Source organism: Agelaius tricolor, unplaced genomic scaffold, assembly GCF_023055355.1.
Source record: "Agelaius tricolor isolate 1412-34295 unplaced genomic scaffold, bAgeTri1.0.p SCAF_4, whole genome shotgun sequence".
Taxonomy (NCBI): Eukaryota; Metazoa; Chordata; class Aves; order Passeriformes; family Icteridae; genus Agelaius; species Agelaius tricolor.
The window spans coordinates 43,795,506-43,823,426 of record NW_027269264.1 but is presented as its reverse complement, the minus strand read 5'-3'; the positions used below and the strand labels follow the sequence as shown (position 1 = coordinate 43,823,426).

Here is a 27,921-nt window from a genome sequence, read left to right as displayed (position 1 = left end):
ATATTTTACTTATCAAACTACCAAAACTACCAGCTCAACTTGTATCAAAAATCAATGCAACCAGTTATGACTGCTCTCTATATATTTGGAGAAGCAATTTAATCTAATGTTTCTTCAGTAATTTTGAGGTTGCACTTCAAAATCAGATGACACTATATGTGCATGGTGATATGGAAATGCTCTCATATGTGATAAGATTTGTGGGTTTTGAGATTATCTTATTTAGGATTATGAATTTCTTTCTAATATCTTATCTAAACCTATCTTCCTTCAGCTAATTCAACTTTTCACAATTCCCCCTTGTGAAAAATTTCTCTCCAGCCTTTTTGCAAGCCCCCTTCAGGTACTAGAAGGCAGCAGTGAGATCCCCTGGAGCTTTCTTTTCCCCAGGCTGAACAACGCCAGCTCTCTCATCTTGTCACCACAGAAGGGGTCTTTCATCTTTGTGATCAGTTTAATGGCTGTCCTCTGGATTTGTTCCAACACGACCACATATTTCTTGTGTTGTAGACTCCAGATCTGGACAGAGTACTCCAGGTGGGGTCTCATGAGAGCAATGTAAATGGGGAGAATCACCTCCTTTGACCTGCTGGTCAGGCTTCTTGATGAAACCCAAGATGTGGCTGGCTTTCTGGGTTGCTAGCAGGTGTTGTCCTGTCATGTTGAGCTTTTTGACCACAAACATGCCCAAGTATTTTTCTCCTGGACGAGTCTTGATACATTCTCTGCCCTGTCTGTACTTTTGCTTGAAATTGCCCTGGCCCATGCAAAGAACCTTGCACTTGGCCTTGCTGAGCTCCCTGAGGTTTGCATGGTCCCACCTCTCAAGCCTGTCCAGGTCCCTGTGGATGCCATCCCTTCCCTCCCTGTGTGGACAGCCCCACCCAGCTCAGTGTCAGCAGCAAACTGAGTGCTGAGTGCTGACAGTGGGATCGAGGCAGTGCTGAGACTGCCCTCGATCCCACTGTCCACGTCCCTGACAAAGGTGTTAAAATGTGTTGGTCCTGATATGGACAACTTCTCTCCACAACCTTAATAGTGCAACCATGCCACAATTTTTTTTTCTGCTGAGGAGGCCATCTCCCAAGTCCATGTCTCATCAGTTTACAGACAAAAAAAATTTTCTTCTAAAATGTTTTGTCTCCAACAGTGAGCACAGAATTGTAGCCAGAGGGATTAGCAGAAGAATGGAGAAATTTTATAATATTTCCTTAAAGTACACTTCCAAAACACTAAGAAACTCAAGTACTTCTTGGGCCAAAACCATGTGTCTAGTATTAAACACCCCCAGTGGACAAGCTCATATGATTGTCTGAATCTCACTGACATTCTTTATAACAAAATTGATGACAAGTTTGAGGAAAATCTAATACAAGTAAGTCTTAAAACTAAGCATAATGCCCATCACATGAGTGCTGAGGACTAGTCTGCTGTTATATCCAGTCCTGCGTGTCACAGGCAGGTTTCAGCAATGGCTGTGTTTGCAACGTTCCACCTGAGGGTTTTAATTGGATTTTCTTCACAAATGAATTTTCATTTTTAGTTGGTATAGGTAGGACATGTTGTTAGAAACCTCATGCTGCATTGCATTTCATCTGCAGTGAGGAAAAACTGTGACAGGCCTCTGACAAAAGTCCAAGGAAAATCTTAAATGTTACAGAGTGGAGGCGAAGAAAAAAAAGATTGCTGCAGGTGACTTAAACTCAGATGCTGTCACTTTCTGACTGTCAATGGAATTGGCTTCACATTCTACACCTGTACATGTAATCACATTCAGGTTTGACTTTGTTGACTGTTTTGACTTTGTTGTGAAGAATGGTTGAGGCACTACACCAGTTAGGGGAGTAAAGGGCCAACCAGAACTTCTGTATAAATGAGTTCCTCAATCCTGAGGCCCAGGCATTCATCTTCTACTTGATGGTGGCTTTCAGTGTGAACATATGCTGAACCTTGCTGCAGGATTTTGTATTAAAGCACTTTAACAGTTCTGACACTGCACCTTCCTACTGTATCTCCAAATTACCATATAAATGTAATAATTATGACTATCAGCAAGACTCTTCCCTCACACTATATCGTTCACTTAATAACATTTAAGAAGCAATCAGTTAAATAAATAAATGGATGAAATCTTATCTGTTTCTGTCAGGCAAAGGATACAGTACTCATTTAACATGATAAACTGAGCCATATCTCTTCTTCCAAAGCTGGAATCTTATAGCTTAAGTTATATTTAGTACATGTTCTTCTTCCTAAACCCCTTCTTTCTTTCATCAATCAGGCTTCCTCTAAATTCATTGTTTTTTTCCACTGTATAAAACTAGGTGGATTCAAATAGAGGAAGAATCTGGAACATTTGGTTGTTATTAGTGTGGAGATAGAGGCCTCACACATACAAAATATTAAAAATACTTAGAAATATTAAAATTATTTTTGTTTGGGGGGTACGCAGCACGAAATCAGAACCCATAATACAACAGATCTTTTTCGTCTTTATTTTTATTGTGCAGTACAATTTTAGGTTAATAAAACAAACAAAGACAATACTTTTATTCTCTAATCCCCACATTTCATTATTTTTATTTAAATATAACATCCTATACATTGTTGCTCAGTGATTTTGGTATCCCTTTTATTTTCTAAACCCCTTCCCCTGTTTTCCTTTTACTCAGGAGACTGTTATGCTCAGGGTGACAGAAAACAGAGCTTATGGTTGAGGACCTGGGATACTCTAATATCTGCAGTTTGCTCCCACTATAGTGGGCGTTACAGTATACCAAACACACAGGAATCATTGATTCCTTCAAGGGTTTTTTATTTTGGTTAATTTTCAGAAACCACTCTTCATGTCACAAATGGCTCCTGGCTCACTTTGGGAAAGTGATATTTCCTGATCTTGTCATTTGAGCAGCATGGTGTTTTGAGTACTATGATAATATTTATGCATAATCCTCCCCTGACCAACTCATCTAGGTAAGTCTGTAAGAAGAGAATTTCTTTTGTACCCTAAATGTTTAAGTTGTCATTCAATACTGCATTCATCCAACTCATACTGAAGGTTCAGTATGGGTGGTCCATTATGTCTTGTCAGTTTTAATTACTGATTACAAATTTAAACAGAGACTCGCTTTTATCATGGTAGTTAAATTTTGCTGTGAGTTGCAATTACATTTAAAATCCAAAATTCTTATTTTTATTTCTAGAAAAATGTCATTTGTGAAGAAGAAAACTGGAGATAAAGTACCATGAAATGCAACATCAGCTATCAACTAAAAATATGTTGTCTCTCAATGAATTCCTAGTTTTAAAACAGCTGATTTTATTTAAGGACAGGAAATATAATCTGACCATTTTGTATTTTATGGGAAAGCTTTTTTTTTGCTTTTTTTTTTTAAACAGCTAATATTTAAATAACAGATTAAGATTGAAGTGCTGGTTAAACATTGACTTAAATAAGTTATAGAAGATTCCAACAACACCAGCCTTTATAGAGGTTAAACATTCTCAAAAAGACACATTAAGCAAGGCTCTCCTTTGTACCAAAATACAGTCTCCAAACAATAAAAATAAAACCAACTTTTTCACAACGAGAAATATTGAAGATAAACTGCAGCATCAATATAATCTTATAGTTATCAGTAAAGTATTTAAAACAAAATAATATTATACTACTTTTGTTTCTTACTAAAGACACTGCAAAGGCTTATTTATTTATTTAGTGGAATACAATGTGAAGACAGTGGTACAAATTGTTTGATGTACTGTTTTCTATTTATCTGCTCTAACAAAATGAATCTCAATATGGTTACACTGGTGAGCTATCCAGAGCTCTCTAAAATTACTGAGTAAAGCAAAATATAAAACAAACCTTATGTACCTTTAATTGAACAGGCTTCATATTATGCTTAACTTTATTATACTGCAGTTGCTCAAGTTAAGCCACGGGATGAGTAACACTTCATAAAAATGTGCTGGATATTATGTATTCTGAGCCTTCAGTTACTGTGATGGTTGTGAAAGGCATGCTAAAGCTGGAAACCAGCACAGCTTTTCAGTTGGCTTGGCTCTCATATATAATATACACGTGAGTAATAATTTCCGAAAAACGCATGAGCATGATTTGGATCGCACGAGGGTGATTTTGCAGCCCTTAGCTAGATATCACTCCCACTATATGCCTGTGGTTGGTACCAAAGGCAAATGGGTTGAATGAGAGTATCAATTGAGTAAGGTGTGCAGGACTGTGTTGCCTTCTTGCTTGCCTTTCAGTGGCCAAATGTTACGCTTAGGAATTACACACTACTGTTTTATTTCAATGCTCGCAGTCTCAGTGATTTTAACAGGGCTGACCACATCAGGGTTCCAGCCCAAAGTGTACTGTAGAATATCACACTGATAGCAGTGTGTTAGATCCTAGCTTCAAACTGAAATCCAAGTCAGGCGAATATACACACAGATGCATTGACCCCCAAGTACAGATGTGGCTCCTTCTCTCAATTTCAAAATAGCAGAAAGACCCATTGAACAAAGTATTTCTTGAAGGTTTTTCTTGAGTGCTGATAAGTACAAAAATTTCTCCAATATAAAGACACTCAATACCATAAATCCAAGCACTGCTTGTTTGGTCTTATGCTTAAGTGCAAGACAGTTTATGAAAAAATGGAGTATACACTCTAAATTCTGCCTTTAAAGCCTTGTCTAATTCTCTGAGTACTTCTGCGGTTCTGACATTTTAATCTATCAACATCTCTGTGAAGTACTAAGAAAAAGGGAAAATAAGAAAGAAGCAAATGAGGAAACATTTCAAATAAAAAAAGATATTTAACATCCTATTAAATAAATAACTTAGAGAGAAATAAAGAGAAATGAATTTAGGACATACAAGCAAACCATACTATTCATTTTGTTAGAACAGTTATACACTACTTTGCTTATCCTATCCATTCGTCCACAAGGCTTCTCCAGAAATGTCATTATTTGTGCATATGACCCAAGTGCTTCCAGTAAATGCTTGTGTGTCTAACTGTTCATTGAATCATTAGGCTTGAATGAGCAATTAAGGACTTTGATAAGAGTTAGTATTCCATAAATAGCATTCCCCATGAAGATCACGCAACAGATTGTCTTATGTCCATCAAGATCTGTTGCAGTGATTAAAAAAAAAAAAAGTTCACACTGGCAATAAATTCCATCCCCTTTGATCCAGCTTCATTTTGATTATAAGATATTACAACAAACTAAATAAAGGTATTTCATGTGCCAGCAATAAGTACAAAACCTTCAAAGGCTTCCCCTGCTCTCATTTCAAACATGCAGATGTCTGTGCTACTTCTCCGCATCTACCTTTTAAGAGAATTACCAAATATTCTTAACATAACAGCCTTTGGTTCAACTGCATCAAAAAAAGTTTGTTCATCTACGACATGACTACCATAGGAAGAAAGTGAGCTGAAGTGTTTTTCCTTCTTGTTTTCTGTCCTCTCTTTGTGGTTCCCCTCCCATTCAGGGCCACAAACATTTGCCTTCCATTGTGCTTCCAATTTAAGGACGCGTATGTGTTATATCCATTTTCTTCTATTCTTTCCTTCAATTTGCAATCGCTATTAAACTCCTTCTGTTAAAAGAAGAAAAAACCCACAGATTCAGAACAAACATAATATTTCAGCATACTGAAAGAAAATACTTTTTAAAAATGTTTCAAAAGATTGTAGTCTTTTGTATGTGACACTCTTTTAGGATTCCACAGTGTATTCAAATAAAAGTTTCACAGCATATAAAGCATCATCAGTTAGACTGCAAAAAGTGAAATTAAAAAAAGATATAATTAATAATTCAATGCATAGTTAAATTATTTAATTAATTAGGAACTCAAAATCAGCTTCTCTGTGTTGGAATATGGCAAGAATATTAAACCAAGTTCTCATTCATAAACTCAAAAGCATAAAGAAGCAATCTTGGAATCATAAATCACATTTCATTTCTAACAAATATAACTCTTAAATATCTTGAATGAGATTATTGATACCATACATTAAACAAATATTGATGGAATAGGACTATTTCTTATTTAAAGTAAGAATCTTTGGACCACTCTGGTAATGAAAAAAGGCTTTTTTTGGATGGGTGTAATCACTGTTATGCTGCTATCACAATTGATGTGAGGCCTATTCACTTGGCTGACCTGAAAAGAAGCTTAGCCTAAAAAGGAATTGTATGACCCTATATCTTATTGACTAAACAAGATTGGAAGTAATTTTATGTATGGGACCAGGGATTAAGATTTTCTATTTTTAAAGGAGAATCAGTTGTCAGGCTGTTAAACGAATCAAAAATACAAGCCTGTGGAAGAATGTAGGGGAGTCTACTTATTTTTTATACTGTTAAATGTAATTTTACGTAGATGTGCTGCTCTATATAGACGTCAAGACTAGTTCTTTTCATAAACAAGTAATTCCTATATATAAAGCCATCCAATTTTAACAAACTACTTATATTGCATTTAGAAGGCTTTTAAAAGTGGGGTGTTTGAAACATAATTAAATTAAAATGAAAAATCAGCATTTTGTTGTTCCTGCATTTCAGAAAATAAGATGTCATTGCACAGTTTAGGGAGAAGCAGGTCAGAATCTCAGAGTATGATATACTAACTACATGCACTATTTTTAATGTGATCATGAACTAGACAAGAAATAAGTCTGAATAATAAATCAAGTTTCATGTCAATGAAATCAAGTTAAATATATTTCCCATACATATTAATTTAAATTAGAATTTTTATACTAGTTAATGATAAGGGCTTTGATCCAGTGAGAATTTTGTGTGAACAGTTTGTTTCCCTTGGTTGCTTCTACATCCATTGAAGGCTTGCTTGATGGAATTGCATACATTCAAATTAAATTTGGCTCCCAAAGTGTTCTTTAATTTCAGGATTAGTAGTTATTTGAACAATGATCAGTGAGGAAGACACTATCAAGGCAAGACTCTTTACATGACCACTATTGGCACTGCCTTCACCACAAAGCCACCATATAGATAATTTACCAGTTATTTTCTGTAATATGTCACCTCTGGCATCAAGGTATTAAAAAGGGAGGTGCTCATCAATCACAGTTCTAAACCACAGTAACTTCTCCTATCTGCCAATTTGTTAAAGAAACTTAAAGAAGCTAAATTTGTTAAAGAAATCTAAGAGTGAGTCTTTTCCCCCTCATTTTAACCAAAATCGGTCAAATGGAAAAGTATTTGATTAACATAGAAAGAGCTTTGCTTGTTTTCCTAGAATGCAGAATTGTACTCAAATTCAACTTGTACTTCTATTCTTAGATAACAGAAAATATGATGTTTTGATGTGCTTCTGAAGTCTTACTGGCAGGGGTCTCAGTGCTACACAGGACTGCTTTACTCATTTAAAAACAAATTTCAGCATAAGTCTGCACCAATGTCTATTGTGCATGTGCTCAAGGGTGTTTTTAGAATTTTTATTGGTTCTGGTTTTGGTATTCGTATCCATCTGCAAGCTGCCACACTGCAGTAATATGAGGTTAACTGCAAGTCCTGGGATTACTGGAAAAATAGTAACAGAAGCATTCTTGAAATTGCTAAAGTATTATGGAATAGGATTTGATAAATCATTATGTTGTGATTTTATGATGTGAATATTGAAAAATTATCTCAGCTGGAATTAAAAAAAAAGGCTTCCCACATTCGTATCTTCCTGTCAACACTATTTCTAATACACTATGAATTACCGAATCTTATGGCAGCAATTTCCATCTATGGTACATGAAAGCTGCTTCAATGTCTTTTGTACATATATAGTGTTGGGACAGACTCTAAACAGACTCTCACCACACCAGGCAAGGCTGACAACTGGGGTTAGAGAGTCTGTCTTGGGCTTTGGGACGAACCATCACAAATGACTGAAGTGCACAACTGAGATGCATGAACTGAAGGTGGTGATTTATGCTAGAACCTTCACCTACATCAGAAGCATACCCATGATAACTCAGTACACAGTTTTCCCTCTCAATAAGCACTGATCATCCTGCATTTCTGACCAGTATAAATCTAGAAATTAAATCTACATTTACAGGAATACAAGAAAAATGTCTTGTTCTTGTCTCTCCTTAATGTGATTCTTTGGAACTGTCACAGAATTTAGAAAACCAGAAGTATGTTATTGAGCCAGGAGTGACTAGCCACAGTGCAGGTGAGGGAGGACAGTGTATATAGTTTGTATGAACTAAACACACTCTCTTTCTTAAGAAAGAGGTCCAAATGACTAGAGGTCCCTCGAGTCTCACTTGAGATTACCATTACTTCATTGTTTTCAGCAGAAATAGGTGGCCTAGCTACATTGCTCAACCATAAACTCAGTCCCTATATGTGACATCCTTTCTATAAAGCATATGGATAATCTGAACATTAAGCAACCTGCAGAATGGCTCATAACCTTTCCAGGAACTGGAACAACATTGCAAAACTGCAAACCAAACCAGATGTTACACCAGAACAATCTGGTGTTTGTGTATTCATGGGGATGTGTAAGGATATATTTTAGTTTAATTGTTAGACTTACAGATCATATCACTTTATATAAAAAATTGGATAGTTTCTGAGTTTCCTTGAGTTGGTTTGTTTTTGTTTGGTTGATTACTTTTGGGGTTTAGTGTTTTAATATTTTTCCCCTGAAAGTTTCTGTAATTCCAAACTTACACAAATACAAATTAAGTATATATGGATAACTTTCAAGTGTTACCTGAATTCTGCTCAGATAAATCTGAGCTGCTGATATTTCAGTTCATGTCTCACTGTACTGTCCATAATCTTACTCATTAGTCAATATAGTCAATTTAAAGCCTGCTACTCTAGGAATCTTCTTCAAAGTTTTAATTTAATGATTTGGTTTGTTCACTCCATCAGCTCAATGATTTCAGGCACCTTTATTCCTCTCTCCCCTACTCTCAAATTTCTGCTAAGTGTGATTGCACTGTAGAAAAAAACAGGGAAAACAAGCCTTAAAGATTACATTTTGTGAGACCCTGTAAACTGAACACTCCTTAATAAGCAGCATGACTGAGGCAGTAAGCAAGATAAATCCCAGCAATTATGTTGGTATGACATGAGCTTAGCAAACAACAGGAAGCTTGTGGAGAGGAGTGATCCTCGTTTATCAGAGGATGAAATTTTGATAAACAGCTCATTTCAGCTCTAATTAGTAGCAATACACGGACAAGCAGTGTTTCAATAGGCAAGACAGGGAACTGTGCTGACTTCTGAAATCCATTTGGAATGTGAAAAGGTACTTACAGAGCCGTAGACTTTTCCTTTTTTGTTCATGGCTAAATAGTAGTTGCTCTTAATAGACTTAACTGCCACAACTCCAATTTCTACAGATGTTATCTCCAATATGCCTAAAAAATATAAATTGAGCTATTTAATCACTTTGTTACAGGATTATCTTTCTGTAGAAAAGACAATAAACCTGAAAAATACAAAACTTGTAATATTTAGGACCAACTGACCAAAAAATTCAGCAGAAGTATTTTTTAAGTCACTGCAAGAATATACACAAACGTTTTTTGAATTAAAATGTTTCCTAACTCCGCATTTTATCCATAGATACTGAAACAACTTCATTCTTCCTAGCAAAGATGAAAATTGATAGTAAATTATCTGATAAATCTTCAGATTTATATATATATATATATATAATTTATCAGAAGAGACATTGAAACCACAGCATCAAATTAAATATATAGCATATGTCAATAGAATATTGGATTTTCCCCAATCTTTAAAACCCTTGGTAAACAATTTTTTCCTTGTAGAACATTTAGATAAACTAAATCTCTTGGTTGCACTGAGCTGATAAATTCACTTTTGGCAAGTGTGTTGACAGTATGGGAAATAATAAAACCAACACTAATGGCCACACAATCTTTGTCTTCCAGATAGCAGAAACATTTTGCTCTGTTTGTAAAAAATATTATTCTTCCCCCACACCCCGGCTTTAAAACAATTTCTTTCTGGGACATTGGATGGTTCAAGGGACCTGTAATGGGAGATACACCTTTTCATCTCTGTTTTCTGCCCAGGAACATACTGATTTGGGAGTAGGAGACTGCATGCCTGGCTCCAAAATTTCTCCTGTTCTCCTGACATCTATGTAGCAATAGTTAGATCAATATCCTGGCTAACTCAGCGTGGCACACTTAGGGTGTACCAGTAGAGAAATTACAGGAGGGCCAAAACTGTCCTCCTTGATTAGGTTGTGGTAGCTTACATTTACCAGGGCCATTGATAGAAGCAGGTCAGTGAGTCCATGTTTGCAGGGCTCTAATCTGTATTATTCTTAAAATGTTGTTCATTTTCACAGCAAAGAAAAGTCAAAGTTGCTTTCTTGATCTTCTGAGAGAGCACTGTTACAGAGGACTGAGCAGCTCTCCCACAGGGCATCTGCTAAAGTAATTGTGCTCAAAATCAGAGTAAAATGGACTAACTTGTGGATAGCAAACTAATAGAGGGCAAGAATCTGATGCAAACACTGCTACAACACCATGAGTGATGCCTTTTTTTTTGGTGTATTTTCCATGCCAAAACTGATGAGAAGAATTTAGTCAATTCTTTCTACAGAATTGTATTCTGAACTGTGTCTGGGTCCATTTCTATCACCAGTAACAAGACAAAAAACCAAACCAAACCAAAACACAAACAAAGAAGCAAGAAAAATACTGCTATAACATGTGCCATTATAAATTTTTATGTTGAAAGGGATTAAACTGGTTTGCATTTTGCCATACTATCCTTGTAACAATAACATCATATTAGGCTATTTCATTAACTATTTCACCAAGAGCTGAAAGAAAACAGTGCCTAAATAAGAAACTTGTACAGAATTAATCCATTTTAAGCATCTTGCACTTGAATGACGGACATCACTGCTTTCCAGTAAAATACTTAAATAAAAATAACACAAGTATAATTAATGAAAATATAGTCTGCTTTTCCTAGTAAAGTTTGTTTGCAATTTCATACTCCATTATATTCCTGGTGAAGCAACTGTAAGGAGGTCCATGAGGAGAAATGTTACTACATTTATTATATCCACAATAACTAGCTTGCTTTTCACTGGTTAAGCTATTTAGTTGTAGCCAAACATAGAAGAATTGTTCCAAATTATTGTCAGGTTGATAATATCATCACTAGTCATCCTGGATTTATTCTCAATGAGTGTGTTCTGTGTACCTGAAAGCTTAAAAAGGTATAATTTTTGTTGACAATTTTGCATTTTCTATCCTCTACAGTATTTCATTTGGGAGAAGTAGATATTTAATGGATGTTTTTCTTTCAGATTGATTTAATCTTGACCTGTTAAACCTTGGACAATAGGGACTTAATTTGATACTTTGATACTTTGCTACTCTCTGTAGTCCCCCAAGAGTTACCTGCTAGTTACAAGCACTGTTACAAGCTAGATTTTGTCTAGATTGCAAATTATTCACTGTACTTACAGATCTTCCCAAGAGAAGATTCTCTAATTTGATAGAAATCTTTTGAAGGCAGTAGGAAATCTTTTATTGGTTTCAGTGATGTAGACAAATCTGCTGTAGACAAATCACCTACTCATCTGACATGAAACTGCAAGAAAGCCTAAGAACTTTCTAGAACTTTGAAATAATTTAATTTGAATAAAAAGAAGTAAAATGCATTTGATGTAAGGGTGAAAATATGCATTTGATTATTCTTGAAGTGTTATTAAATTCAGCAGGAAAATATTTTAAAAGGAAATTGAGATATACAGTACGAAGCTTAAAACTACAGTGTTTTCCCCTTTCCTCATCCCTTTTTTAAAATTTTTTTTTTAATTTTCTTATTATATTCCCAACAATGTTACCTTTCATTGGAACTCTTTTTTCTCTTCTCTAAAACTGAAACAAAAAAGGCATTTCAATATGCTTCCTTGCATGCTTCTTGTATCTGATATTATACCATTGCTTGGGCTTAGGTATTTCCATACCTTAAGACTTAGGTCCAAGAAGATCTCTAAGGTAAATAATTTCCATGATATAATGTGACTTATAATTATTCTTGATAATAAGCAGTACAAAAAAATTAATGTTATTGGGGTAAAAGTCTTAGGAGTTACTTATTCTGATTTCATGCTTCTTAGGAACTTGGAAATGAAAATGAATTAATTAAAAATAAATCAAAATGTTCTGGCCTCTATTATTGCTTTGAACCAGATAGCACTCTGTTATTTCACAGCCATAACTTTGTAAAACCCAACAATTACGACTAATCCCCATTGACCACATTCATTGTAAAAGCATAGCTTTCAATGCCCAAATCATTTCCAATTATAATTAGAAAGATTTCAAATATCAAGATGAGATGTGCCCTGTAGCTGTGCATGCACTCTCTTTACAGGTCCCAAAGGCTTTAAACATCTTCCCAATAGAACCCAAATGTATTTACCTTAAATAAACTGTATTTTTATACTTTATAAAAGTGATCATTATACATATTACTAGGCAACAGAAACCTGTTTGTCTTCTTGCTTTGCACAGAGGGTCTGTAAAAACTACAAGTGAAAATTGCACTTCCTTGGTTATATGTTAATTTCAAATGTCCTATATTTTATAAAATGCTGATAATATGAAGCAAAAAAAACCCCCAAAGCATCCTATAAATGGAATGAAATTATGTCAATCAATTCTTAGGAAAGGCATTTGACAGAATATCAGATCTGTTTTCATGGCAGAAGCACAGTGGGTGTAGACGAGGTCTGCCATGAGAAATGCTTGATCCTGGGACCAAATTCAACTTCTTTGCAGCGTGAGACAGTGGTCATTTTCCTGTAGTTGTATCATTTGTGTAAGGAGTTCTTATAAACACATTTAGAACATCTCCATCACTAGTTGCAGTCCTATCTATGCAGAAGAACGGAACCACCACGCATCTTCCAACACCTTTCAAAGACTATCCTGTATATGCAACAATCCACAATCTCTCCTCCCCCCTTTGAGTCTTCTTCTGTCTGCAAAAATATTGTAGATGAAGAGTGAGGTAGGCTGGATAGAATGGGATGATGACTGAGAGCTTGTGAAACCTTTTGTTTTCCCAAATGGTGACAAGAAGCTGTTGGGCCCATGAAGGACCCTGCAGCTCTTGGTGGAGCTGGAGAAGACAGGGCTTGGTGTGACTTCAGGTGACACTAAACTGACTTTTCAGAACTTTGGCTTTTGTGCCCCAACTGGGAGTTTCTCTGAAAGGGTGCCTTTGTCTGCCACTGGCTTAAGTCAAAACAAGTTGTTGTTCAGGCATAATGTTGAACTACATGGTAGTTCAAAAAACTGTTCTTAGTAGGTGGCTTGAAAAAAAGGGGTTTGAAACAAATAGATTTGTTGTATGGAGTCACGGAAGAGTCAAGTACTAAGGTATATGAGGATACTGCCTCTGTTTCCACTCTGTTTCACCAAGTACACCTGCAAGCTGAAAATATCCCCAAATGACAAATTATACTAATATTCCTATATTTACCTGTATTTTGTGATAACAGAAAAAGGAATATGATGGGTTAATAAATAAAAAAAAACCATAGGAAACTGAAGATGGCAAACAAGTCTTGCCTTTGAAAGCTTTTTCAATTAACAAGAGTAGTTCCACTGAAAGGCAACCTTACAGACTTTGTGCTTGAATTTGTAAGGGAGCTTAAGATACAAATCACACAACCCACAGTGCCACAGCTACGGGCAGAAACCTCAAATAATAACCAACCTGAATAATAACCAAACCTAAGCTTTCACTTAAAAATTGAATTTTATTTGAAGTTAAACCAGTTGTGTTTTTAAGACTTGATTCTGGATTTTATTAATATTTGACTTTTTTGAGACTGCTATCATTCTTACTCTAAATCAGAAATTAATGTACTGAAAGACCACAAAGCAATCTGCTCATACGTCATATTTAGATCAACTATAACCAACATACTAATGTTCCATGAACTTTTCTATCCAATGCCCACATCTAATACTTTTGGATAAGCCTGAGATATGTATCTAAACTTATGGAAGATTATGGTAACAAAACCTCTGAGCCTTCCTACATCACCATAGTATCAGCATAAGATGTGACATGTCCACAGTGCATAAAAATCACATTAAAGACTAATTATTAGAGCCCGTTCTCAGATCCACACAGTCTGTACCAACTTCCTTTTCATCTTTTACTGCTTTTATGGCTTTAATTTCAGAGCAGAGCACGGATAACACAATCAATGGTTCTCTGTAGACCAAGCAAATCGAAGGGTGGCGCCTGGGATAAGAGAACCTCTTAGTGATCAATAATGAGAGCTGATGGTTAGCAAAGGAGGAGTTTAGGTTTAGCCACAAAATTGGAAGGAATCAGTTTAGCTAGTATACATCCTGGCATGTAACAGAAACAATTAATTCAGGATCACAGTTACCTTACATTTTTCCCTCAGGTCAGTGAAGACAGCCAACTTCAAAGGACAGTTCTAAACACCACCACTCCCTCTATTAAGTTTCCAAAGCTAGATGGGTTAAACTGAAGCAAAGGAAATGCTGGAAGTGACTTTCAGGACACATCTGTCTTGTCAGTTATGATGAGTTCAGATGTTCCCTCAAGGACACCATGTCTGTCACTTTCATCACTAACACACAAGCATGTAATCAATTTAGCTAAAGTGCTAGGGAATATAAACATGTTTACTTCCTTCAGATGGATTTAATTCACGCTCTTGAGACGGAATGGCTACACATAGAGCCAACAGTACCTGGTTCTCTTAACCAGAGCTCAGATTTCTTGGGCTCTGTGTTTTGAGCTAACATGGGAAGACATATAAACAGCTGCATGAATGTTGACAGAAAATGTTGATTTCTGAGCATCTCAGCCTGCTTGACCCCAACACTCCAAGATTTGGTAACTTTTAGATTAGACACAGACAGTGTAGGAATACATTATCTGATCTGGTTTTGGGACAGAGAAGCTGTAAGTGACAACTCATACTAACCAAGGAAGAGCAGTGATTCATATGCCAAGAGAGAAAATGGAAAACAAAACACCACAACAGTATAGTACATATGATTAGATGCAGGGTTGCAGTTATCTGATTAGATCTCTTGACAAAGATGCCTTTAGGAGTTTCAGCCTTCCCTGGCTTCTTTTTCTTGCCTCTGTGCTGAAGTTCACCAACCCTTCAAATGTAACAGTTTGTGGAGCAGCACTATAAACAAAATCATTGGAATGATCTGGCTTGGGAAAAAACCTCCCAATAGAAAACAAATCAGCCTTAAACCCTAAGGACTAAACAATCCAAGTTTTTGCAGTCAGTTTTAGTAGTATATATTTTCTGGACCTTCTAGTGCTCTCTTTTTGGTCTCTTTCCAGATGACTAATTTTTTTGAACTGAGGTGCCCAAGACTGGACCAATGTTCTAACTAAGGCCTGATGGGTACTGACTTGAGCAGAATGACTACTTCATGTGTTTATAAGGAAACTTGGATCCTAATCCAAATCCTAATCGAAACTTGGCAGTCCATGTATGTTTCCATTTTGTAGACAGGACCAGGCACTCAGGATTTCTGCCAAATCTTAAATTTCCATGTCTCCACAGAAACATGCAGGAGAATGGAAAGCTTATAAGTGACTAGTACAGATCAGTACATTTTCTGAGGGCAGTATGGATCTGCCTGGGTGAAACTCCAAGTTTTCTCTGACATTGATGATTACTTTATTCACCTCCTGCATTTTACCACTTGTATAAGATTCAAAGTGAATAACTTTAACTGGAAGAAACTGTATAGAGGTAAGGCTATTCCATTTAATGTCCATTCCAACAGACTAGGGAGGGTTAACAGACAGCCACATTGCAGAAGAAACAGTCCAAATGCATGGTAGCTGACAGAAGTATCTGTACATCACCTGCAATCTGTCCTTTCCCTCCTGGGGAAGGGAGGATCTCCTAGCTGGGTGGAATGTATTGGCAAGAGAACTAATGGGCTGAAATCAGCTAGCAGATACAATACCTGTATTTGCAAATGGGGTGCAAATGACAATTAAATGGAGCCAAACAGTACTTAGACACTGACAAATATGACCAGATGGAAGCGAGCCAGGGTGCTAAAGCAGTCAGAGTATGTACAAACAGATGAAAAAACTCTTATTGTATGGGCATTATGGGAAAGGAAACCCAGCATGCTGCAGATGTCCTCTGCAATTTTTCTACCAACAATCTTTATCCAAATGACAAGTTTGTTGTCTGCTGCTAAGACTGTCTGACACATACTGTGGCTGTTGCTCTAGCTAAGGCTGCTAGAACAACAGCTAAAAGAGACAATAGTTCTCTTTCAGTTTTGTTTCATTTTGGACCTTGTTTGTCTTTATGCTGGATCTTGACTCCCCTCTGTGCAAGCAAACAGGACTGGAAAAATATGGTCTGTTATTTCCTCATCTCAAAAACTTACCTTATTGTGGAAGGTAGGAGACAGAAGCACAACTACTTGCATAGCAATCACAAAGCTTAGCAGTGTGCACTGCACTGCCTGTGGCAGGTAGGATCTTCTCCTGAATCTCTATGGGCATAATAACTTAGTAATGGGGGGAAATAGAAAAAAAAATCGCAAAATTCTACAGGCTCCTCTTTAAAATACCATGACTAAGAGCAGTTGCTAGCAGTATTCTGCTACTGCTATGTTTCTCTGGGAAAAAAATGATGTTTTACTGTTTTCCCTGCAAATCAGAAAGCTGCCAAACACACTAATCCACAACATCAATTAGCTGTTGGTTCTAATGGTTTATGTCTGTCTTTGCCTCACACGGGAAAAAGGAATCCATGGTATTTTAAAATATGGGATCCACGTGTCTATAATGAAAGATTACCTCTGGACAGCTATAATGATCATTATTTTTCACATAATTATATTTGGTGGTAGTTATTCATCAACACTTTCAGCAGTTTTCTTCTGCAATGCCACAAATATTCCTAATGTTACTTGACCATAATAATCACTTTTGCAAGAAAAATTTATAAGGACTCTGGAAACAATGAATATCTGAGAAGTGTACACTAGGGCAGCTGTATGGTATGGGTAATCAGTATTTAGAAAATCAATGCAAACAGTATTTCACTGTATCTAAAAATTCCTTAAAATTCACATCTGTTTTTTGTCCCTCCTGGCTTTTTTTTTCCTCCAGAATTTTTTTTCTTAGATAGTCTGGATATGATCAAATAAAAGGCAGGCCTCTGACCTTAATACTTATATTTATATAGTTTGGGACAATGTTGTATATTATTTGATGGGTGATTTTGAGTAACTTATAACCTAGTTGGTACTTTGCAAGCAAACTCTCTAAACTTTTTCAAACAAAGTATTTATTGAAAGACGCAATTGTTATAGAACTCTTTGTTCAACAGTCCTGGAGTAAAGAAAGATAAATTAATTGCATGTTGTTACTATATAAGAAGATATTAAGGCCAGCAGTTTAGCAGCTGAAAAAAATATGATGACCTCTGATCACCAGTTTACTGTTTTATCCATTAATTTTTCTTTTTTTTCTCTGACATAAATAATTTTGTGTACTTAATGCATCCTAAATGACAACCACTCAAAAAGACACCATTCAATAACTGTATTATTCTTGTTACAATGCTAGGTGACCCACTTCTCAATATTTAATGCTATATTTTTTTTCTTTGTCTTACCTATTATGTACATTTCCTTCTTCATCAAAGTCATTCAGTAATAGCATGTAACAAGGTCTGTACTCTAGCACACACATGTAAACTATGGCCTGCTGCAGTGCAACCTGATACATGTCTTTCACAGTGTTTTCATCTTTAATACTTGACTGTCTCTAACCTGGTTAGACCTGGTATCTTCAGTCTGCTAGTACAAACAGTTCTTTTTAAACTTTGATGAGCACTGATAAGTGCTGTCTTCTTAAGCATTCATTCAACACCTCATAAAAAGCAGGATTACAAAATCGTCAATCTTGCACAGAAACTTAAAAGGCTGATCTGGAGAGCACAATCACTTCACACCCTTCTGCTTTTATTATCTTCAAGTCTCCTTCTATATTGTTTCCATCTTCCCTGCTGACATCTTCAGATAACAGCTAACAAGCATGTTTTGCACACAGGATTATGTGATCTAACTGCACGTGCTTGCAACTCACATCTTGTCCTTTTATAAAAAGTATGGCTCCCTAGCCTGGATTGCTGAAATTTTTGGGGGCTTCTTCTTCTCAAACTGTGTGTGTGCACAAATGCTCACTAAACTATGTTTAGGACACTTAGAAGGCAATCCACAAGGTTTGATACATTATTTCTGTTTTTTCTGCTCAACATTCTGTAATTTAGCAGCACAAAGTACAGTCAACCAACCAACCAACCACAATTAACCACTCAGCTGACAGTGAGTGTGATTTGTGCTGTCATACCAGCAGAAGCTGTGTCAGGAAATGTGTAGAGAGCAGGCAAAGAATGTCCCATCCTCTCTGCTTATTTCTGTGTCAGGTTCAGAGATACTTTTGCTTACACCACTGCCTAACACTGCAAAGAGAAACTGTCCCTAGGGAATTTGAAGAAAACTGTCCAACAATCATAGTCACACCTTATCGAGCTGGTCTGGTGTGTCCCTGAGAGGGCTTGGTTCAATCTTCCTCCGAATATTACCACTAGAGACTTCACCTGTATGTCAGACACACCTGCGGATTTTCTGTTCTGAGTGTCTGACATATTGTGAAGGCTATGTGGCAGCCCACCAGTTTGGTCTCTGTGTAGTCTGATGGCAAGGTCATGTAGGCACTGGTCTGCAAGGTCTGGCATCAAACTGTTAAAAGCCAAAGGAATAGGACTGGCTTGGTCTTGCTTATGTGGTCCCTGCATTGAATTATATTGAAAATCTTATGGAAGTTGATCCCAGTGGAAAATAGTTCATGCCAAATAAAGCTAGGTGTGAACTAACATGTGCAGTGTAAAACAGGAGTGCTGGATCCAACAGCCACTTTGGGAAATAAGTTATTTGACAGTGTAGACCTGCAGACAGCTTTGGAGATGAGCAGCTGAAGAACAGAGCTGCCATGTAATGGGATTTTGCATGTGAATGCAGAAACACCTGAGAATGTCAGATCAATGGTGAGCATGCTCCTTGTACAACACAGACATTAAACGTAAAACCATCTACAACTGCTTGTGCTTGACTAACTCAATAACTGTATTCCAGGTTCCGTCCATTTTTCTATTTTTCTATGCGTTGTGTAGCTGGTGTATAGAAGACAATAAAAAAACAAGTTATGGGTTAAAAATAGGGCGGAAAAGTAATTTTTCTTGGGAAAGTAAACAACAAAGTCCTGGTATTTTCTGTCCTCAGTGTATCCATTAATGATTTACAGTAATGCCATGAAAAACCCTGCTGATTATACTAAATTATTCAGGGTACTAAATCTGAAGGAATTGGGAATAATTATTGCAAAAGACTCTCAGAACCCAACCTGATAAGGCAATAAAATTCCAGAAAAAATTCAGTGTAGGTGAATGTTGTAAAAAGTGATGCACACAGGAAGAATAACATTAGGTTTATAAACATTGAATGTGTTACAGAATGGCTTATGCCCCAGCTGCTAGCTCTTAGTCTTATAATAGGTACTAAAAAATTTTGAAATTTACTGAAGAAGAGTAGGATGTTTAGGAAATGAAAAATACAGCCTCAAAATTTAAATCCATCCATGACTTCATTTTAAACACAAATGCTACAGTTGTCTTTTGTTTCATAAAAGATAGAACAGAACTGGAAAAGCTACAGGAAAGAGCAACATTCATGATCAGAAATAATGGTTAACTAATATTTGAGGAATACCTAAACCACTGGGCTTTGCAGGGTGGAACAGAAATTACTTCAGTAGCAAAAATCTGTAAAAATGTAGGCAACTGAGAAAATGAAAAAAGGAGTATGTACTATGCACTGAATCTCAAATGAAGTTACTGGCCAGAAAACAACACTTTAATGTTTAAAACTAAAGAAGTGATTTTTTTCTCACTTGTCAGATTACAGCAGTCATTGTTAGGATATCGGTTTACCTGAATTGAAAAGAAATCAGAGCAATTAATCCCAAAATTATGTTCTAAGACAAGTAAATCAATACCATCATTAGTCTCTGAGTTGCATACCGATGCACGCTAGGGAAGTACAGCAGGCAGTTAGCACTGTCTGCTTGTTCTTCTCCTCTTGGGGCTTCTCCTGCTGCTACTGTCAGAGACAGGAAACCAGACTGACCTTTAGTCTGAAGCAGTGGAGTCACCCTTTAATTCTTACATATACATTCCCCCATACAGAGAAATGAAAGAAAGCAGAGAAGCAGCCAGCAAAGACCAGTCAAGAGCAAATTTCATTAAATCTAATCTGATTTTATAACAGGTCACGCCATGAAAAGGGCTATGTAGTTAAGCTTTTGACACAACCACATTACATTATCATAAATACCCTAGATTAATATAAATTTATTTTAAGTAGGATGAAAAACAGGCTACAAACCTGTATTTAAGCAATTATTGCCAGGATTAACTGCAAAAATAGAATGAAGTGTTGAGGAAACACAAATGCAGGAAGAAGAACAAGATAACGATTTTGCAGAAGTTTCTGTGTGGTTACTGGTGTACAATGTGGCCTTGAGGGAGGAACATGAAAAGTGAATAGCTTCCTGACACATCTAAACATGTTGAAAATACAAAAGAAAATCTTTCTACATAATCCAGCATTTGGAAAGATTCATCTGAGCTCTTTGCTTGTTTCAAGGCAGCCTAAGGAGGGCAACCAGCATAGTGATAGGCGTAGAAAAACAAGACTTATAATTAATTGTAAGTTAAAGTTTACCTTAGGAAGACGAGAGTTGGAAAGAAAAAGTGTAACAGTAACTTTCAAGTGCTTCAAAATTTCTGGGAAGAGGAGGAATATTCCATGAAAAGGACAACAGAAATAATGGGCTCAGCTACACAGAAGAGTAAGAGAGGATGTTAAGAATAATAAGATTTTAATAAGGGTGATAAAAACTCTCTTTATTCATTAAAGATACTTTGGAGTGTGTGCAGACTTTAAGAGCAGGTGATAAAAGTGTCCAGCTGAGTTAATGATAGATATGCTGTGGGACAAGGGGATGTACCACATGATCTCTCGAGAATGCTTCCAAGCTCATAAAACTCTGTTTTCACACACAGGAAGCCAATCAATTATTTCTGAATATGCTGGGCTGGGCTTACTACACTAAAGAGCAGTATTTTTTACAGTATTTGCATTTCAAGGTACTCACAGTGTGCATGGTGTGCTGACGATATTTCACTACAAAGGAACCAGTTGTAACCACTGTATGATATTTCTGGTTAGTTTACTGGAATTCCAGGGTGCAAAGAAACTCTAAAACATCTAGGCAGCAGCAGAAGATGGTTCAGATATAGTGGTAGTCCTAGGCAATAGCAGGGGTGTGATCATTCACATTACGGTCACAAAAAATTCAAGACCATAGATTTTCACATTGCATTGTCTTTATAGATTACCTATACTTTGGATACTTGCCTCTAAATTGTGAGATTTATGTCCCTCATCCCCATGTTCTTAATTTGCTTATTTTGTGCTTATGATGTGATCAAATCCAACATTAACCGTATTTCCTTTTTTGCTTTATTAGACAACTAAAGCAAATTGCAGACTCAAACACTGCAGTCAGTGCTGTTTATACAAGAGGCATTGATTTTTGTAAATAAGTAATAATGGACAACTGTACTAGTCCTGTTAGACTGAAATGTGAAGGGACTTCTACTTAAAAACAAAATAAAAAATGTGTTTGAATACTAGTAAGTCCTAGAGAACCTGTGATTCAGTACATGAAAACTAGACTCCCCATTATAGTTCCTACAAGAATTATTAATTTTTGGGTCTCCTTTCACAAATCAGGCTCACAGACAGCAAGTATCCTACAAGGCAAAGCATGAAGATACCACCTATGAAAATTTGATTCTTAATGGTCATTTTTTCTACCCACCTCTACAGAATTACTTATTTTTTCTATTCTTTACTTTCCAATACCTCTTTTTATTCTCAAGCCCACACTGTAATCCCCTCCCCTTTCCTTGTGGACACTAAAAAAACAACTCGATAGAAAAAGAATAACTTGAAACATGTGACTAAGGACCACAGTGGCTTCCTTTAATCTCTCAGTCTCTTTATTTACTTTACATATTTTGCTGTTTTAAAAATTTTTTGCCAAGACCACGCTTGGGAGCTCCTTGCTGGTTTTAAACTAGCACAATTAACAAAAATTACAATACTGCTGAATCTTTTGTCATGCATGTGCTCAATCATAATTCACTTCCATGCAATTACAGAGCAGTTGAACTGCCTGACTCCACTACTCCACTCATTCCCACCGGTTACATCCTCAGCTGCCTATGAAAACACAAAAGCCTTCAGAGAGAGCAAAAGATAAAAATCTGGAAGGAAAGATAGAAGAAATTTTTGTATCAGGGTAAAAATTATATTCCAAATATTTTCTTATAACAATAGAATAACATAATTTGAAACTATTTGTGGTGATTTTTGATTTCCAGGTCTCATATATTTCACTTACGTAGTAAGCAACAGCAGAGACTCTGTAAAATCTTTAACAGGACAGAGATGATGAAATCCTCTTCAGCTCTCTGGTGTCAAAATGGAACAGTTCTGGCTCAAAGGGATCTAGCACGTTGCTTTAAGTATCTCAAAGCTTCCAGTGCCATTGCTAAAATATCAGCTGACAAGATCCAGTGCCCACTGACCTCATAAATCCCTTCTAATTGATCTGATGACTTTATATATCAATCTCTGATGTCAAAAGCAATGATTCCAGTGCTAATGGGGCACATTCAAGGGAGAAGTGTGGCCACATTCCCAAAGAAAGGCAAGCTACACACAATCAAGAAGATGGTGAATTTCCAAAGGGTGGTGTAAGTTTATGCCAGATTTACCCTTCTCCTCAAATTCCATTTCAACAGGACATGTCAGACAAATGGGTAAGTGACCAGGCAGTCACTATTCTCAGTTATTTCACCATTGTTTGCTCAAAAACATTTTAAGTCCACTGGTCAGAAACTGATTTTAATGAGAAGTATGCTCTGTTTTAGAGAGACTTCAGAGAAGCCTTCTCTCTTCTTAAAGGTGTAACACAAATAAGCAGCAATCAGTACTATTACAAGTTATACTGCAATATAATTTGCAGTTGATACTTTAGCAATTCCTGATTTCTGTGCTACTTCTAATGAAACATACATAGCTTGGAAAACTATACAAAATACATTCTTGCAAATCTGTAGCCTGTGGTAGATTAAAATCTACCATTTTTCTTAGTGCAGAACTAAAAATTTGTAACTTCTCGCATTTCTTGCCTAGTTTCTAATTGGAACTACATCCTCATTTACATGAAAACTCTGAGTTATTCATTAACAAAAGTGAATGAACATAAGTGAAAGTAATTAGGAGAAGCCTACTAATACTTAAACTTCACTTCTTCAAGAAACCCGGCATATGTCTCAGTAACAAGGGGCTAAGGCAAATCACTGATGGATTTGTTATGGGACCCCTCTAAAATGTCTTCCCACTCTACTCTCATAAAAAGATTTTTATCATGTACATTAAAATCAGGCCATTACCTCTGTAAGTGTTAACAGACATGCCCCTGAATGCCATTCCATTTAATTTTACATATTAGCATACAGATTACCAGACCTGGAAAGCGTGTGACCCTCATTGCAGGATCATTAGCAATCAGAGCCAGTAAGATCAGTTTGGGAAGCCAGCAAACAGTTGATTCTGAGGACTGATCAATTTGCTGCAGTGACCTTGCACGATAATAGCAAAACTTGAAAGAGGACTCTGCTATCTGAGATCTATTGTCAGTGTTTTATCTAGTAACACTACAATAATTAAAAAACCAAATTTTCCTAATTGTCTCAAATGATTTGAATATCAGTGTCTGAGTCCCAGCTTAACAATTTCAGTGTTCTTGGACATAGCAGAGATTTCTAAATGCTTTTTCAATTCAGACAATGCTCCAGGTTGCAAAAGCCTTTGAAGGTCTGCTGGTCAAAACCTCAGGGCCCAAATCCAAAATTTTCATATGTTGTTCTATTCCTTGGTTTTTATTATCTATGTTATATCTGATATGGCTGTCTTGAAAAGGAGTTAAGTGACTCCTGTAACTGAGGATCACTGGAATCCATCTCTATCAACTACACCTTTCCAAACTGGATCTGTCATATGCAAACTGAAACCTCAGTGGACGGCACTGTGTTCAAACTGGCATCAGATTTAGAATCTGGTCCTGATTCCACTGTAAATGAATTAGAAGCATTAAGCTCAGAGAAGATCACTGACTTTTGACAAGAAGGTGGCTAATGGGGCACTGTAAAACATATGCAGAAGACAGTGACAGCTGATTCTGATTTCTCTTCCAACATGTGGATTATGTTACACTCACCCAAGCACTAAGCTTTCATCTCAAGCAGTTGTGAAGGTGAAGGTTTCTAGGGGTCTCATTCTCTAATTATGCCTGACTTAGAATTCACTTAACTTAGACTAACACAGATAGGAAGTCAAGTTCTGTTAGCTGCTCCACCTTTCACCTTACCACACATCTGGGAAATATTCAGATCAAGATCATAACCTTGCATTTTGGCATTAGCTACCTAAAAAAAAACATTAAGATATCACCAACAATTTGCCTTTGACTGGGAAAATTAGAAGCATATTTGAGATGTAAACACTGTTGTGGCACTAATATTGCTGGTAATGATTAAAGACTGCTACTTTAACTATAATGGAATAAACCAAAACTGACAGTCTTAGTCCATGCCCATTTTCAATTTAAACAAGATAAGGAAATCCCAGTGGTATATCATATTCTGAGCAAGAAGGAAAGCTGGGAATATTTACAGATGAGTATTTTCAATGAGGTCTACAAATGGAAAGAAGTATGTGTGAAGTACTGTAACAAATTTGTGGTTACAAAGCAGAAGTGAGGATAGTACCCAGCTCTTTCTGCTGTAAGAGGCCTCTCTACCACTTGAACTTATAATTGTGAACAGGACCTATGCACATCCTTAGCATTGTTGCAGCATTCATTAGCTAATTTGTTTCATATTAATTAGTCGATTTATTAGAATATGCTGACCATAACTATCACTATATTTCAAGAAAAGATATCAGCAATCAGCAGCTAACAATATAGGAGTACCAGGGGAAGCATACCTGGGGCATTCTTCCACATGGAGGAACGGGGAGTCTCAAACTCCCTTTCCTCTACAGTCACCAATTCAAACTACAGAACTGGAGTCTAGAGTTGGGTCTATGTTAGGCAGGATTGGCTCTAACAACCATAGTGGTTAACTCTGCTTTCTTCTAGGATTATTTCTGTGCTGAGGTTTCTGCTAATTAAAAAAAAAAAGAAAAAAAAAAAAAAGATGTCTGCCTAATGTAAAATACTTTGAGGCTCAGCAGAGATCAAATTGTAGAAGCTGAAGTCAGGGTAACTCATTAAGAGAGAAATCACTTAAGTGAAAAATTTGGACTGGTATTTACCACCTAGCAAATAAAAAATTAACTTTTTCTAAAAATTTATGTCTAATCCAAGCTTATGCTTATCTTCTTATATGATTAGCCATAATCATGTGCACAGATGCTAAATGTAGAAGTTACTATTCTCTTTTATAGTGTTAAATGCAATAGGTTGCAATACATGAAATGTCAGACTAGATGCTATTTATCTTTCCATACAATAAAGAACCCTAAGATTTGGTTTATGCTAGCAATTTTTTGTCTATTTATTGCTCTTTAAAATTTTTTTCCAACTTTGCATGTTAAAACTATAATTCTTGTAAAAAAATCAGAATTTTATGCTGAAACAAGTGTTTTTTACTCATCAAATTTTCACATTAATGAGCAGGAAAACAGTGGTCGTGTGAAATCATGAAGCTGTATGTGCTGCTAAAGATTGTGAAATGAGATACAGCAGACATTAACAAAAGCATCTGTCTTGCATGTTTAGTTTCTTCAGCCTTTGATGTGTTTCAAATATCAGTAAAGCCTTTTCCTCAGCTTCCCCATTGCAGTGCAAGTTCAAAGAAAACATATAACAAAAAAGCTAAATTGTAACAAAAGCTTTCTAGCAGCTTTGAACTGCCACATACAGATTAGCATTATAAGAAATGCCATAATATATAAGTTTATTAAACAGTTGTTTAATTAATTGGTGTTATTTTCCACACTGTGGTGGAAAGAAACTATAGATGCTTGGAGACACCAGGAATATACAAGCTGTACGCTGGCCATAGGATTCATTGTGAAAATCCAGTTCTAGAAAACAAATGTAATAAAAAACTTCAGGCAGAAGAAAGCAGAAAACCCTAAGTATGCAATTTTTTTTTCAAGATAAAAATATCTGTTTTATCTGTAACCAAATTTGAATATCATTGCCTCTCATGACAGTGGTGCACAAAGCACATACATGAGGGAACTACTAAATATAGGTAGCTCTCTAGAAAGGGTAGAAATATATACAAAAATTGAGGCAGGAGTTTGCCTTAAGAGAGAAATTAAAATACCACAGTGCAAACTGAGTACAGATCTTCTGGAACCCTTGGAATTCATCAGTGGTTGTGACTAGAGAAACTTGGGTAACATCACTTACCAGAACAATTAGAACTACAAAGATTTTGCAACAGTTGAGGCAGTAAAGAGAATATTTTAAAAGAAAATATATTCTTTCTGCTTGTTAAGACATCTCAGTGTCTGAGAGAGCAAACCTACTTGTGTGACAAACTCCCATGCAGGCTAGGAGCTTACACTACTTAAATTAAATAGTTCAACTTGAACATAATGCCTCTATCTGATAAATACCCCTTCCCACAAAGAAGCAAATAATGTGTTTAAATTTATATGTTTTATAAATATACGCATGCTTTTTTCCTATGTCAAACGAATTTATTACGTAAATTTATGTCTATTTTGTATATATGCAGCACATTTTTATCAGAGGAACAGTTTCCTATTTCGTACTTGTACTGTTTAGCATGAAGGGGTTAGCAGCATGGGGCATTGGAACCTAGATGATCTTTAAGGTCCCTTCCAACCCTGTCCATTCAATTATTTCTAAGTGCTCACCATGCCGCTGTGCTACCTCTGCAGAGGGATTCCGCCCAGTGACTTGATTGCTGTTAATTCTCAGGCTAGCTTGTTTAAAGCTAATTTTAAAAGCTTTGTAATACTGTAGTGAACAAATTGTCTCTTCTCTAGACTAAGGCTCACCCTTTCTGTCTCAGTAATTCTGATTCTCTGTGCTTCTGGGCCATTGGTCCAATTGAGCAATGATGATTCCACTTCTGTTCCCATCTTACCATGTCTTAAATGGTACCATTTTAGGCTGGCATCTGGCTGCAAAGGCTAAGTTGCCACAAAAAGTTTTAGATTACTCTTTACTTAAAAGACACCAGAAAAAAAAATTAAGTTCAACAATAAAAATGAACTGACAGAGGTAATATCTTCAGCTGTGCACCTGCAAGTGTCTAAATTCACTTGTCACAGCATTAAGCTGCATGCAGGAAAAGGGATTATTTTCATATGTGTGTTTTCGCTTATGTACTAAGCATACTAAATATTGTACATAGATGTGCTTTATTATGTTGCTGATGTTAAAACATAGATCAACAGTATGAATGCTATCTACTGACATACTATTTATGAAGACACATATATACACACATATATTTACACACACATATTGAGCATTTCACATTTAATTTAAAGATACTCCTTAGCTCTGAAGTACATTTACCTGGATGCAAAATCCGTGTTATATTTCCCATCAGAGGCCAAACTG

The 27,921-nt window shown here is 36.3% G+C and overlaps 1 protein-coding gene across 2 annotated transcripts in view; it reads right to left on the bottom strand.

Annotated features, from left to right (window-relative positions):
• Nucleotides 1–2,481: 2,481 nt before the first annotated feature.
• The window catches only part of FGF10 (fibroblast growth factor 10), a 60,583-nt gene continuing 35,143 nt past the window's right edge, over nt 2,482–27,921 (bottom strand). For both annotated transcript variants that reach the window (XM_071425447.1, XM_071425446.1), the window contains exons 3-4: nt 9,310–9,413; nt 2,482–5,614 (exon numbers count right to left, since the gene is read on the bottom strand). In XM_071425447.1, the coding sequence (XP_071281548.1) occupies nt 5,417–5,614; nt 9,310–9,413 (302 nt within the window). In that variant the 3' untranslated portion in view covers nt 2,482–5,416. The remainder of the gene's footprint in view (nt 5,615–9,309; nt 9,414–27,921) is intronic.